Source organism: Phyllostomus discolor, chromosome 2 (genome assembly GCF_004126475.2).
Source record: "Phyllostomus discolor isolate MPI-MPIP mPhyDis1 chromosome 2, mPhyDis1.pri.v3, whole genome shotgun sequence".
Classification (NCBI taxonomy): domain Eukaryota; kingdom Metazoa; phylum Chordata; class Mammalia; order Chiroptera; family Phyllostomidae; genus Phyllostomus; species Phyllostomus discolor.
Window position 1 is genome coordinate 161,890,999 of NC_040904.2, and position 15,579 is coordinate 161,906,577.

The 15,579-nt window shown below is 36.4% G+C and overlaps 2 protein-coding genes across 2 annotated transcripts; one reads left to right on the forward strand and one right to left on the reverse strand.

Moving 5' to 3' along the window:
• Positions 1 to 269: 269 nt before the first annotated feature.
• Positions 270 to 1,242, forward strand: LOC114512999 (olfactory receptor 6C6-like). Its single transcript, XM_028532108.2, has one exon. The coding sequence runs from the start codon at positions 274 to 276 to the stop codon at positions 1,222 to 1,224; it is 951 nt and encodes a 316-aa protein (XP_028387909.1). The 5' UTR covers positions 270 to 273; the 3' UTR covers positions 1,225 to 1,242.
• An 11,191-nt stretch (positions 1,243 to 12,433) lies between these two features.
• On the reverse strand, positions 12,434 to 13,372 carry LOC114513262 (olfactory receptor 6C2-like). Its single transcript, XM_028532505.1, has one exon. The coding sequence runs from the start codon at positions 13,370 to 13,372 to the stop codon at positions 12,434 to 12,436; it is 939 nt and encodes a 312-aa protein (XP_028388306.1).
• Positions 13,373 to 15,579: the final 2,207 nt, after the last annotated feature.

Here is a 15,579-nt window from a genome sequence, read left to right on the forward strand (position 1 = left end):
AAATTTTGAATTATAATAATAATAAGCCACCTATGGTAAGATATATTTCAATCTTGTCAAGGAAGAAATAAATACTCAGCATTTTTATAAATATGGCTGACATGAGACGACATGTTCATTTTGATGAACTGAAAGTAGATTTGTGAAAATATTTGCACATTGATAAGTTTCTGAATGTGAAACATTTTATAGCTGAAAATAAAGAAAGCTGCTTTCTGAGATATGCTTTAATTTTTGTTTCCTCTAGTTTCCATAAAAAAAAAAAAAAGAGAAATGAACCAGTCAACGGAAATAGAGTTCATTTTGCTTGGGCTGACAGATGATCCTGTGTTGCAAATTGTGATTTTCCTGTTTCTGTTTTTCAACTACACCTTGAGCCTGATGGGAAACTTAATTATCATCCTCCTCACCATACTGGATCCCCATCTCAAGACTCCAATGTATTTCTTCCTCCGAAATTTCTCCTTCTTAGAGATTTCATTCACAAGTGTCTGCATTCCACGATTCTTAACAAGCATTTTGACTGGAGACAAAACAATCTCCTACAATGGTTGTGCCACTCAATTATTCTTTTTTCTTTTATTAGGAGTTACAGAGTTTTACCTTCTGGCTGCCATGTCCTATGACCGCTATGCTGCCATCTGCAAACCACTGCATTACTCCACCATCATGAACAGCAAAGTGTGCTCTCAGCTTGTGGTCAGCTCTTGGGTAACTGGATTCCTAATCATATTTCCCCCTTTGGTCTTGGGACTCAAGCTCGATTTCTGTGATTCCAAAACTATTGATCACTTCCTCTGTGACTCTTCTCCTATACTGCAGATCTCTTGCACAGATACACAGGTTATAGAATTGATGTCCTTTGTCTTAGCTGTGGTGACACTTGTCATCACTTTGTTGTTAGTGGTCCTCTCCTACACACACATCATCAAAACCATTCTAAAATTCCCTTCTGTTCAACAACGAACAAAGGCCTTCTCCACCTGTTCCTCACACATGGTGGTCGTCTCTATTACTTATGGGAGTTGCATCTTTATGTATATGAAACCTTCAGCAAAGGAAAGGGTGACTTTAACTAAAGGTGTAGCTGTGCTCAATACCTCTGTTGCTCCATTACTAAACCCCTTCATTTACACTCTAAGGAACCAGCAGGTGAAAGCAGCTCTCAAGGATATGCTTCAAAGGTTTTGCCATTTTGAAATCAAAGACAAAATTAGGATGTAATATGTTGTTGAAACATGAATGAGGAAATTGAACACAATTTTCAGTTCATTAGTTCATAGCTATGCCATTTCTCCCCTCAATGATTTTTATCATATTAGGTTTACTGAGTCTTCCTGATCACTTCTCTCTGTTGTTCCTGAAAAGATCTTTTCATTCATTGAAGAAGGCAGTGGTAAGCTGCTTTATTCAGAATAGTAAAACCCATTTTGACTTGAAATATCTGTTCCCATAAATGATACTTTTATGTACTGAATGCTTTCAAAAATAAATCTTGCTGGATATATCTAGTTAATTATTTCAACATGTGTGTGCTAGTTGCTAAGCATTGCATGTGTTCTTAAGTATTTTTTCTGCTAACTCTGTGAGAGACAAGCTCAAAATCTGATAATTACTGTAACATGTAATAATTGCTGTTGTGGTGAAATAGAGAGAATCTCTCTCCAAGAGTGAACCACTTACTTTGACCAGTGAGAAAAGTCAGTATACACAATATTCTGAAATGCCAGTCACTGAAAGCCCCTATCATCCCACAATGCTCTTTGAAATAAACTGTCTGCAGAAAGTATATAGATTGTGTCTTCATGTCTTGCTGACTGTACTCCTCACTTCCTATTCTCCAAGGCAGCTGAGCTTTAGGAATGTCTCTAGAGGAGAAAAAAAAAAGAAAAAGAAGACCACGTGTGGAAGATTTTCAGTGACCATTTTATTGCTCATTTTAGAAGCCCATCTCAGTTCCAAACTGACTTCTATGATATTTTTTAATGCAACAGATTTCAAAACTCAGTCTGCTTATAAAGAGGTAGGGGAACCATGTTTGAACACTTGCTAGAATGTGGAGAAAAACGATATCAAAGATCTCAAGTTGAAGGCCTGTGGAGACTGGTTCAGGAAACCTTGTGGGAAATGGCAGTGGCTCTCAGAAGTTTCTGTGAAAGTATCTGTCAATAGTCTCAGCAGTGAAGTAGGTAGTTCTCACATACTGAAAAACCTGGAGAAGACTCTGGACCTCCCATCTGCTCACCAGTCTGACCAGAGACACTTCTGGAGAATAAAAGCCTCTGCTTCTCTTCTAACTTCCAAATTTTGCACGAAGTCTTTTCACTGACAAACTGTAAATTTGAGCCACACAGAGAAGAGGACCCTTGGAGATGGTATTCTGATTTCCTCTGCAGTTAGAGAACAACTAGGAAAATCATGTGTGATGAGTTGGCAACATACAGTGCAGTGACTTTGCAGTTCAATGTGGTTACTTTGAAAATAACAAAAAATGTGGTCTCACAAATTGCAGATCATTGCTTCTTCAAGTGGCTTTGCCAAAGAATGATGTCAGCATTAGGGGCAAGTTAGGAGAGATGAGATTTGTTTTGCAACTTCTTGTTCCGTTTATCCCATTAAATAGGACAGTGTTGAAGATTTTAACATTACGAATGCTTTAATCCATGTAATGTATTCATATTACTTCAGACACCTTTGGTAGCCCTGTTGAAAAGTAGGATTCTATAGGGCACAGTAGAAATAAATTATATTACTACTGAAGTAACTATTTTACCCAGGAGGCTAACACAAATCTAGCACACAATAGAAAATTACAAATTTCTATGGTGAGAACATATAAGATGCACTCTCAGTAAATTTTAAGTATATAATACAGTATGATAGCAGTTATCACACTGTATATTAGATCCCCACACTTATTCATTCATCTTATGACTAGAATTTTGTAGTTTTTAAGCAACATCTCCCCATTTCCTTGTGTTCTAGTACCTAGTGATTTTTAATTTGTATATGGATTCTGTGATTGAGACAGAATCATGAAAATGAGTCCATCAACTATCATCTATATGTTTGATATATTATTATTACAAATGTTACATTATCATTTGCTATCAGTACAATATAAAAACTAAATGGTAAAGAAATTGATCATCAATTAACACAATACAGTACTATCATAAACAATATTTTCCTTCCTTTTTCCAATATAGATAAATCAGAAAATGAATAAGTAGACATAGTGATTTCATATGTCAACAAGAAATTTAAATCAGTTCTATACATACACTTGAATGTTTTAGAAATATCATAACAGTGATGAGGATGATGACAGTGGTAATAAAAACAAAGCTAAGTGTGTGGCCCTGGCAATGGAAGTTTTACATTGTCATTTACATGGTCTGAGAAAAGTTACTTGAGATGATAGCATAGAGTTAGGTTTCCTCAGACATAAAATGAATATATATAATTAAAGTGCATTTTCATAATGAAGACAAATTGTGTTATAATTTTACAGTATAACAAGAATCAGGCTGCTCCAGACATTCTGAAAGAATTATATCTCATCTGGTTGAAATCTAATCTATCTCTTCCTGCTCCCCCTACCCCATACTTATCTACCCTTCTTTCACTCAACTTTGTGTTCTTCCATGCTTTTTTAAACCAGATGCATAACCATGAAATTACAAAAATTAAAATTTGAAAGAAGATTGTTTCTCTAGAGAAAATAAGAGGATTGTTTTAATTTAAAAGCAAAGTTTAATTCTTATAATTGCTGAGACTGGGGAGTGAAGTGGCTCAGGTCAAAGTAATAATTGATCTGAAATCTCATGCACTTCTGTTTCCTCTTGAAATGTACTCCTAGGAAGTCCAGTTAAAAATGTAAACTAAGGGGTAAACTTTCCAATGACATGAACATATAACTCTGCTGAACAATTTACCTAAGAAGACTCCTTGACAGATATACTGGGAAAGTGGGCAGAGGAAGATCCTGTGCATGCTATGAGAACATCACACTCACGTGTAATATCCTAAACAGAGTGAGAGGTCTGTGTTGTGGAGAGAAACTTCCAATATCTGGGGATGAAAGGGACAGGCAGCTCTGATTCCTATATTACTTAACAAAATATCAAAGAGCAGTGAGCTAGAACAGTTATAATGAGTTCCTGGTTAAAAATCTATGTAACTACTCCCAAAGCTTGGATAAAGTAAAACAGTACTTTTCCTTGCTTCTGCTTTTTGAGAAGAAATTTACTTATAGGTGAAAGCACACATGTATGTCTATGCACAAATGAACTGCTAAAATTCTTGAAAACAATTAGAACCTAAGCTATACTCCAATATCTATCAAAGCAGAATGCAGCAAAAAATATGCATAACAAATAAATGATAAAAATATCTTTTTCTTCCATTTGTTTGTGTCTCCCTTAATTTCTTTCTTTATTGTTGTGTGCTTTTCTGAGTACAGGTCTTTTACATCCTTGGTTAGGTTTATTCCTTAAAGTACCTTATTTTTCTTGTTGCTATATCAAATGGGATTTTTCTCCTGATTTCTGTTTCTGATATTTCATTGTTGAGGTACAACAATGCCTTTGATTTCTGAATATTGACTTTATATCCTGCTGTTTTGCCAAATTCATTTATTACATTGAATAGTTTTTGGTGGAGTCTATAGAATCTTCTATGTACACTATCATGTCATCTGCAAACGATGACAGTTTACTTCCTCCTTTCCAATTTGGATGTCTTTTACTTCTTTTTCTTGTCTGATGCTGTGGCTAGGACTTCCAATACTATGTTGAATAGAGGTAGTGAAAGTGTTCATGAATTGCAAGAATTAACATAATCAAAATGTCCATACTACCCAAAGCAATTTATAGATTCAATGCAATCCCTATTAAAGTAATAATGGCATATTTCATATATAGAACAGACACTTCAAAAATTTATGTGGAACCATAAATGACCCCAAATAGCTGCAGCAATTTTGAGGAAGATTAACTAAGTTGGAGGCATCACAATACCTGATGTCAAACTGTATTATAAGACCACTGTAATCAAAACAGCCTGGTACTGGCATAAGAATAGAAACTTAGAATAATGAAACAGAATAGAAAGCCCAGAAATAAATCCAAGTCTCTATGGTCAATTGATTTTTGACAAAGGGAGTAGGAACGTAAAATGGAATAGCCACTTTCCAAAGTAAAGAACATGTATAAAGGACACATGGACAAAACCAGATGGGGTAGGTTTGAGGGTGGGAGGTGGGAATGGGTGGGGCAGGGGGGAGTGGTTGGTGGAAAATGGAGGCAACTGCACTTGAACAACAATAAAAAAATAAGAAAGACAAATATCACGTGATTTCACTTTTATGTGGAATCTAAAGAACAAAATAAACTAACAAACAATACAGAAACAGATTTATAGACACAGAGAACAGACTTGACAGCTATCAGAGGAGATGGGGTAGGAAGGCTGAGTGAAAAAAGTGAAGGAATTTAAAAAAACCCCTCACAGACACAGGCAATATTATGGTGACTACCAGAGGGAAAGGGGTTGGGGGAAGGTAGAATAAGGTATACAGAAGATAGTGATGGAAGGAAACTTAACTAGGGGTGGTGAACTCAATACAATGTATAGATGATATATTGTAAAATTATACTCCTGAAAGGTATATAAATTTATTAACCAATGTCGCCACATTAAATTCAATAAAAATGAGAGAGCACCACACAAATGAGTGTCATGATTAATGTTAATGCATCAAAGGTAATGATCATTTTCTATATGAACCATGTAACTGATCATGAAATCTTCAGGAGAGGGAGATGCATCACTTCCAAAAGGACCAATCAGGTTGGAGCCATAGATTTCTACCTAAATTTTAGAGAGTAGAGGAAAATCAGCCAATTAACAGTGGAGGATGAGAGTACAGAACTGTTGGTCCATGATGACCACATACACAAGGGTTGTCATGCATATGACCACAAAGTAATGATACAACATGCCAGCCAGGAGAAAAGAATTCTGTTGCTCCAAAAAAAGTATAAAACATTTGAGGAGCACAAGCATTGCAAGGAATGGTATTATCACCAGTTAACATGATACAAAAGAATCTAGGAACAAACACTTGTGAGTCTGACTTCTATGAATGAGAAATTTCTGAGAAATAAAAACAGATGGAAGTTTTAAGGTAAGAATCAACCAATAAGAGCATGATGATAGTCAAACTACCTGTTATACTCAACATAAAAGTGAAAAGTAGGAGAATAAAGGGCCATCACTTGTGAATCATGGGTCAGTCCTAAAAGGATCAGTGTGCTTTCTTATATATTACTGACTTCTGACTTCTCTCCATTTGCAAGGCAATTTGAGAAATTGAATCAGATATGAAGAGTCTCTCAATGAGGTGTGGTAATGAGCAAGAGATGAATGATAAGGCAAGTCAGATGACATGGGTTTTTCTTCTCTGACTTAATCATTTCCACTAGTAGCATAATTTTGGCTCTTTATCTACTTCTATTAGCAAAAAAATTAGTTCTTGTTATTGAAATACAATGTAAGGAAAAAAATTTTTCACTTATTTATTTTGTTTTTCCTTTTAGAAGAGTAACCTTTCTTAAATGAATTTTCCAGAAAACTTTTTTTATTTACTTCAGCTTTCATTATTTTACTTAATCTTAGGAGTTAAGATTTGACTTACTAGATGGTACACTGGAAAAAAACAAAAAATATAATTGACTTGGCTCCCACTTTTATCAGATGGAATGGGCACTTTTAAAAAATATTATTTTATTGTTCAATTACAGTTGTCTCCATTTTCCCCTCACTCCATCAAAACCCACCTCCCTCCCTTGCTTCCAACCCCCCCTTAGTTTTGTCCATGTGTCCTTTACAGTAGTTCCTGAAAACCCTTCCTCTATTATGTTCTCCCACCTCTCCTCTGGTTACTGTCAGATTGTTCTTAATTTCAATGTCTCTGGTTATATTATTCTTGCTTTTATTCCTTTGTTGATTAGGTTCCACTTACAGGTGAGATCATATGGTATTTGTCCCTCACCACCTAGCTTATTTCACTTAGCATAATGCTCTCCAGTTCCATCCATGCTGTTGCAATGTGTAGGAGCTCCTTCTTTCAGTCTGCTGTGTAGTATTCCATTGTGTAAATGTACCATAGTTTTTTGATCCACTCATTTACTTATGGGCACTTAGGTTGCTTCCAGCACTTGGCTATTATAAATTGTGCTGCTATGAACATTGGGGTGCATAGGTTTCTTTGGATTGCTGTTTCAGGCTTCATGGGATGTATTTCCAGGAGTGGAATTGCTGGGTCAAAGACAGTTCCATTTTTAGTTGTCTGAGGAAATTCCATACTGTTTTCCACAGTAGCTGTGCCAATCTGCATTCCCACCAGCAGTTCACTAGGGTTCCCTTTTCTCCACATCCTCTCCAGCACTTGTTTGTTGATTTGTGTATGATGGCCATTTTGGCTGATGTGAATTGGTATCTCATTGTGGTTTTAATTTACATCTCTCTGATGGCTAGTGCTGCCGAGCATCTTTTCATTTGTCTCTGGGCCCTCTCTATTCCTCCTTGGAGAAGCGTCTGTTTAACTCTTTTGCCCATTTTTTTAATTGGGATTTTTGTCTTCCTGGAGTGGAGTAGTGTTTTTCTTTATGTATTCTGGAGATCAAATCCTTATCCGAGGTATCATTGGCAAATATATTTTTCCATATAGTTGGTTCTCTTTTCATTTTAATGCTGTTTTCTTTAGCCATGCAGAAGCCTTTTAATTTGATGATGTCCCATTTGTTTATTCTTTCCTTTATGACTCTTGCTTTAGGGGACATATCAGTGAAGATGTTGCTGTGTGAAATGTCTGAGATTTCCCTGCTGATGCTTTTCACTAGGGCTTTCATGGTGTCACAACTTATATTTAAGTCTTTTATCCACCTTGAATTTATTTTTGTGTATGGTGTAAGTTGGTGATCGAGTTTCATTTTTTTTGCATGTAGCTGTCTAGCTCTCCCAACACCATTTGTTGAAGAGGCTATTTTTCACTCCATTTTAAGCTTCTGCCCTCTTTGTGAGGTATTAATTGGCCACTGAGACTTGGGTCTATTTCTGGGTTCTCTGTTCTGTTCCATTGGTCTATGTGTCTGTTCTTATGCTAGTACCAGGCTGTTTTGATTACAGTGATCTTGTAACACATTTGATATCAGGTATTGTGATCTCTCTTACTTAGTTATTCTACCTCAAAAATGCTGTAGCTATTTGAAGTTGTTTATGGTTCTATATAAATTTCTGAAATGTTTGTTCAATACCTGTGAAACATGTCATTGGTACTTTAATAGGGATTGCATTAAATCTATAAATTGCTTTGGGTAGTATGGACATTTTGATGATATTAATTCTTCAAATCCATGAGCCTGGTACATGCTTCCCTTTTTTGTGTGTCTTCTTTAATTTCTTCCTTCAGTGTTGTGTAGTTTTGTAAGTACAGGTCTTTTACCTCCTTGGTTAGGTGTATTCCTAGGTACTTTATTTTTCTTGTTGCTTTATCGAATGGGATGTTTTTTCTTGATTTGTGTTTCTGATTTTTCACTTTTGTTGTACAAAAATGCCTTTGATTTCTGAATATTGACTTTGTATCCCAGTGTTTTGCCAAATTCACTTATTAGGTCTAATAGTTTTTTTGGTGGAGTCTGTAGGGTTTTCTATGTACACTATCATGTCATCCACAAACAATGAGAGTTTTGCTTCCTCTTTTCCAATTTGGATGTCTTATATTGCTTTTACTTGTCTGATTGCTGTGGGTAGGATTTCCAATACTGTGTTGAATAGGAGTGATTAAAGTGGTTATCTTGTCTTGTTCTTGATCTTAGTGGGAAATGTTAAGTTTTTGCTCATTCAGTATGATGTTGGTATAGGTCTCTCATATATTGCCTTTACTATGTTGAGGAATTCTTCATCTATTCCCACTTTGCTAAGTGTTTTTTATCATAAATGGAATGAGTACTCTTTTAAAATGATTTTTTATTTCTATTCTATTACAGTTGTCCCAATTGTTCCCTTTTGTCTTCTGCCCTTCCCAGGTTCCACTTCTACAGCCAATTCCCATACTTTTGTCCATGTTCATGGGTCATTCATACATGCTCTTTAACTAGAACCCTCCCTTTTTTACTTTAGCACTTTTCTTAATATCTCCAGGACAGTTTTCAGACTTGGGGACACTACTCTAACCTAGTATAGTTTTTGTAGTTCTGGGATTAATATTAGGAATTTAAACCTGAGAGTAAACCTCAGTGTCATTCTTCTATTTTCAACTTTTTTTTTACACTTGAAATGCAAAAGTTAAAATTGTAGTGATATTTTCCAAAATTTAGATATTCAGTTTATCTAGAATTGTCCTTCTCTAACCATTAACTCTTTTGTGTTTGCTTGTTTAAAGAGCAACTGAAATTCCTCCAGTGAAAAGTCATGTCTCTGGTCTCTTTCTTTGTGAATTCTAAACTTTTCTTTTCTTTGTTTCTTTTTCTTTTTTATTGTTCAAGTACAGTTGTCTCCATTTCCCTCCACTCCCCCCCCCCCAACCATCCCCACATCCTACCATCAATCCTACCCCTCTTTGACTTTGTCCATGGGTCCTTTATACATTTTTCTTGATGATGCTTCCCCTAGTTCTCCCCCACCTCGTTATTCCTTTTCCCCTCCCCTCTGATTACTGTCAGGTTGTTCTTTATTTCAATGTCTCTGATTATATTTTGCTTACTTGTCTGTTTTGTTGATTAGGTTCCACTTATAGGTGAGATCATATGGTATTTGTCTTTCACTGCCTGGCTTATTTCACTTAGCATAATGCCCTGCAGTTCCATCCTTGCTGAACTTTTCTTTAAGTACTCAAAATATATCCTAGGAATCTTTACACATGTAGGTTATTTTGATTTTCATTGAGAAAGAAATGTTGTATATAGGATGAGTATCATTACAAAATTTGCATACTTTCATACAGCTTGCCTCAAGTTGTGATTTTTTCAGTTACTTTGGTTTAAGTATCACCTCGGTAAAAATCAAGTTGACTATCCTAAGCACATTAGTTTTTCATTACCTTTTCAGCTCTATGCAGTTTACCCCCTACTATCTTTATTTCCATGTCACCATCTCAACCATTTATCCTCAATTCACAACATTATGGTAATTGTAATAGCCAGATATTCATGACTAAATTTCTTCTCTTTAATGTCTGTATTATGATTACCTACCTTTTGGTGTCTCTGAGTTTACTAATTTAGGTGTCCTATTTTCTTTTCCTCATGTAGGTAAGTAGAATTCTAAGGAAATATGTTTAATTGGGACAACTTTAGTAGAACTTATATATAAGAAAATAGGCTTCTGGACAAGGTGGAAGCATGGGTAGATACACTGTGCCTCCTCACACAGCCAAAAGAAGGACAACAAATTTAAAAACAAAAAATAACCAGAACTGCCAGAAAATCAAACTGTATGAAGGTCTGATAACCAAGGAGTTAAATAAGAAACTCTCATCCTAACTGGTAGGAGGGGCAGAAATGGGCAGCTGTGTGGAGAGGACTTGTAGCAAGGCAGCAGCTGGGGGACCAGGGTGATCAAGGAGGTGGTTAGCAGAGTGGATGATCCCACATTTGTGTGTGGATAAACTGGAAGGAAAAACCAGGGAGTGAGACAGACTGTACAACCCAGGGTTCATGTGTGGGAGCATAAATCCTCAAAACCTCTGACTGAAAATACCTGTGGGGGTTGAAGTAGCAGGAGGAACTCCCAGCTTCACAGGAGAGTTCATTGGAGAGACCCACAGGGTTCTAGAATGTACACAAAACCCACACCCAGGAGTCAGCACTGGAAGGGTCCAATTTGCTTGTGGGTAGCAGGAGAAGTGACTGAAAGCTGGCTGGGAGCTGAGCAGGTGACATTGTTCCCTCTCAGACCCCTCCCCCATATACAGTGCTACACCAAAATGAAGTGGGTTGATCATCCCTGGCGAATGCCTAAGACTCTGTCCCTTACTACATAACAGGTGCACTGAGACAAAAAAAAAATATGACTCAAATGAAAGAACAGATCAAAGCACCAGAAAAAAATACAACTAAGCGATGAAGAGATAGCCAACCTATCAGATGCCCAGTTCGAAACACTGGTAATCAGGATGCTCACAGAAATGATTGAGTATGGTTGCAAAATACAGGAGAAAGTGAAGGCTATTAAAAGTGAAATAAAGGAAAATGTCCATGGAATCAACAGTAATGGGAAGGAATCAGGGACTCAGACCAACAGTTTAGAGCAGAAGGAAGAAATAAACATTCAACCAGAACAGAATGAACTTGTTGTCAAAAGTTTCCTCACATAGTTAATTATTTTCTAATTACTTAAAGCAGAAAACATGTGCACAAACTAGTTATTCCAACAGAACCAGAAAGAAAATTCTATTTTCATCTTGTTTTCTTTGTTTTTCTGTATGTACACATGTATGAGTACTTGCATGTATTTGTCAAGCAGGCGTGGTCTAAGTTTTTCTCATTTCCAAGGAAATCTTATAATTATTCTGACTTGCTTCTATCTTTTGTGTGTCATATTTGTTTCCAGATTCCTGATATTTATTTTCTTACTTTGGCTACAATATATTTTATTTTATTTTTTAATTTCTTTTCCTTTATTTTCACAGTTTTTTATTGTTGTTCAAGTACAGCTGTCTCCACCTTCCTCCCACCACTTTCCCCAACCCCTGCCATCCCCATTGCCCACCCTTGATCCTACCCTCCATGTGTAGGATCACACATGGTTTTGTGTGGTCTTGTCTTGGTTTTGTTCATGTGTCCTTTATGCTGGTTCCTGAAGACCCTTCCCCCCTCCCTCCATTATCCTCTCCCACATCCCCTCTGGTTACTATCAGTTTGTTGTTGATTCCAATGTCTCTGGTTATAATATATTTTAATTTTACTTGAAATTTCTATTTGAGTTTTTCTATTTTAAAATGTGTATTATACTACCTTAAAACAAAGATGAAATATTTCTTCCTGTATTTTAAATGTTTTTTTTCAGCATATTTGCATATATGAATCAAAGGAATTTAGCATAACTATCAGTCTAAAAATTTCCCAGGAAACATAAATACTATATTTAACACATTATACATTTTCTTTTTGAATAATGTTAGGGAAGCTTAATGAGAGATGAGGGAAGATTTTTTTTTACTGGAAACAAACTTTGAATTTTTTTTAGTAATAGAACAATTTTGATTGAGATTAAAGAGAAAAAGAAATGATTTATTCCAAGTAAGTTCACAGATCAAGATTTGGAGGATTATGTAAAGGTTAACCTGATTAAAATAGTTAGAACTTCTAGAAAAATGTTAAGAAATAAATCTTTCATTTTTGTTTGATTATTCAATATCATTGTGCTCTTACTTGTGTAAGATAAATGCATTTTTTTTTATTGTGTCATTGAAAGCTTGTTTTACTTGCTTGTTCCTTAAGGTATAAATAAAGGGGTTCAACAAAGGGGCAACAGATGTAGTGAGCAGAGATATCCCTTTATTGATGTCCACCTCTTCTTTAGCTGAAGGTTTGATGTAGATAAAAATACAGCTGCCATAAGTGATGGAAACAACAATCATGTGAGAAGAACAAGTGGAAAAAGCTTTTTTTCTTTGCTGAGCAGAAGGGAACTTTAGAATTGTCCTGATGATATACATGTATGAAAGAATGACACCTATGAGTGTAATAATGAATGTCAATATTGCACAGATTATAACCATTTGTTCTATGAACCATGTATCTGAGCATGATATTTTAAAAAGGGGAGATGCATCACAGCCAAAATGATCAATGGCATTGGAGTCACAGAATTCCAGCTGGAGGCCCATGCCAAGTGGTGTGATGATGATCATCAACCCAGAGATCCAGCAGCAAAGGATGAGGATGGTACAGACTCTGTTGTTCATGATGGTCATGTAGTGCAGGGGTTTGCAGATGGCCACGCAGCGGTCGTAGGACATGGCAGCCAGGAGAAAAAATTCTGTGGCCCCAAAAAGTCCAATAAAAAATATTTGACTGGCACAAGCATTATAAGTAATAGTATTGTCTCCAGTTGATAAACTGTACAGGAACCTGGGAATACAGGCTGTTGTGAATGAGATTTCTAAGAAGGAGAAATTTCGAAGAAAAAAATACATAGGTGTTTTAAGATGAGCATCCATGAGTGTAAGAATGATAATGGTCAGATTTCCAGTAATGCTCATCATGTAGGTAAGAAATAAGAAGATAAAAATCAGAGCTTGCATCTGTGGATCTTCTGTAAGTCCCAACAGGATAAATGTTGTAATTGCTGTGTGATTTCTCATTACTACCTTTGGTGTTTCAGGCAATCTACATATCAAAAGTCAAAGAAGAAACACCTAAATAGAGGAAAAGAAAAAGTAGGGCAATAATCAGTATCATAGAAAATAGAAAAATAAGAGAAAAGATTAATGAAATCAAAAGCCGATTCTTAGAAAAGATGAACAAAATTGGCAAGACTGTTATGAAATTGATCTGGAAAAAACATAAAATTCATCAGGATGAGAAATATGACATGATTACAGGTTATACAGATATTAAAATGATAGAATATTTTTAAAAGCTCTGCAAAGTGGATTTGGCAACTTAAATAAAATGTACTAATTATTTGAAAGATTCAATTTATCAAAGCTAATTCAGTATGAAATATCTAACCTATATATGTCTATATCTACTAAGTAAAAAAATATATATTTAAATCATCCTAAAAGGAGAAGTCCAGGTGCAGATGTCTGTCTTTATTGTTCCACCAAATTGTTTTACCAAACTTTTAAAAATAAACAAAAAAACAATTCTACACATTTTTTTCATAAAATAGATTGTTGAAATAAAAAATTATAACACTATCTAGTGGAGTTTCCAATGTATATAGAAATAATTTGAATAATAAGCACAATAGAAAGGGAAAGAGTAAATGATTCTAGAGTAATATATGTTCTACATTCTATCTTCAATGATTAAATATTGGTGTATTAGGTATGTGAAAAGTTCAGTTGTATATTATAATTCATTGACAACACATTATAATATTAAATGGTTATATTAGAAAATAAGAAATGTTTTATGCATGTATATAATCTTTGCAAAATAACAAAACTAGGAAAAAATAGTAAAATAAACACAAAACATGAAAGGCAAGCAAAGATAAAGATAAAACCAGAAATCAACAAATTTGGAAACAAAAAGACAAAATTAGTGAAACCAAAGTTGGTTCTTTAATGATTAATAATATTGATGAATTTGTAAGTTATAACCAGATGGACAAGCAAAACAAAACAAAACATTGGGAGAAAGAAAGCATACTATAAATATCAGAAGTGAAAGACATCATTCCAGATCTCAGATATTGAAAAGATAATAGGCTTTTTCATCTAAGATGGCATCAGAGTAGGAAGGAGCAGATTCGGCTTTCCTCTGCTCAGGGGAGAAAATCCTGATCGATCTATGGAGTAGAAAGGCAAGCAACCAACATATTTCAGTATTTTTGAAAACAGAGGACCAAGGATTGTGGCAGAACCAAAAGAACAAAGAACGGATCCTAAGGGGAGTGCTGCAACAAGGTAGGGTCCCAGGACAAGCGTGTGGTCACGGGGCCGCAGCCCCAGGCCCGGGGCCGCTGCTGGGTTTACCATAGGGTTCTTGGGAGAGAGCCAGGTCAACTGCTCCTTCGCCAGCCGGGCAAGGTCTGAGCGGCTCTGGGAGGAATCCAGGTGCTGGCAAACACACGGGGGTGGTGAGCAGCTTTGGAGGCGGTGGACACCAGAGGAGCCGAGTCGCGCAGCGGACCCAGACTCCCACAGTCACCGGTCTGGCTGGAGCTTTGGTGGTGGGAGAAGCCAGGCCACTGTGGAGAGCGGCGGGCTTGAATGGGAGGAATTTCTCAAGAGGAAGGAGTGAATAGACACAGACACTGTTTGGGGAATTCTCCTAAAGTGATTGGTGGCTCCAGCCTGTCTGCTCCCCAGCTGTGAGCGCACAGGAATGGGTGCACCAGCCCACCTGCACACCAGCCCACCAGCAGACAGGCCGCACCAGCACATGGGAGCACCGTGCAGGGGCGCACCTGCAAGGAGAGCATCCCTGCACACCAGCCCACAGCAGTAACCCTGGGGAAAGACCTGATTCCCATACCCAGGGCCCAAAGCTGAGGAGCCAGTGCGAACTCCACTGGCCAAGGAAGAAAAGCCAAACAAATCATCCTTCAGTCTGCCTCAACCAGCAAGAGCAGAAAAACCGGTTTGGCCACTTTGAAATCAAGAGACTTTTTAATTTGATTCTATTTTTTTAACAACTTTTAATTTTTTAAGTTTTATTGTTTTTATTCTCTTTTGATTTCTTTTTCCTCTCTTACCTGATTTCTTGTTTTATTCCTTCCTCCTTCCTGTCCTCCAATTTTATCTCTTCTTCCTTCCTTCGTCTGCCTTTTCTATTTTTTACTTTTTTAAATTTTTTCCTAAATACCTACAAGTGAGACAAAATCCTGGATCAGTGA

What these genes read in the sequence shown, in the direction of transcription:
- LOC114513262 (XM_028532505.1), bottom strand. Translation starts at nt 13,372, where the DNA reads ATGAGAAATCACACAGCAATTACAACATTTATCCTGTTGGGACTTACA.
- LOC114512999 (XM_028532108.2), top strand. Translation starts at nt 274, where the DNA reads ATGAACCAGTCAACGGAAATAGAGTTCATTTTGCTTGGGCTGACAGAT.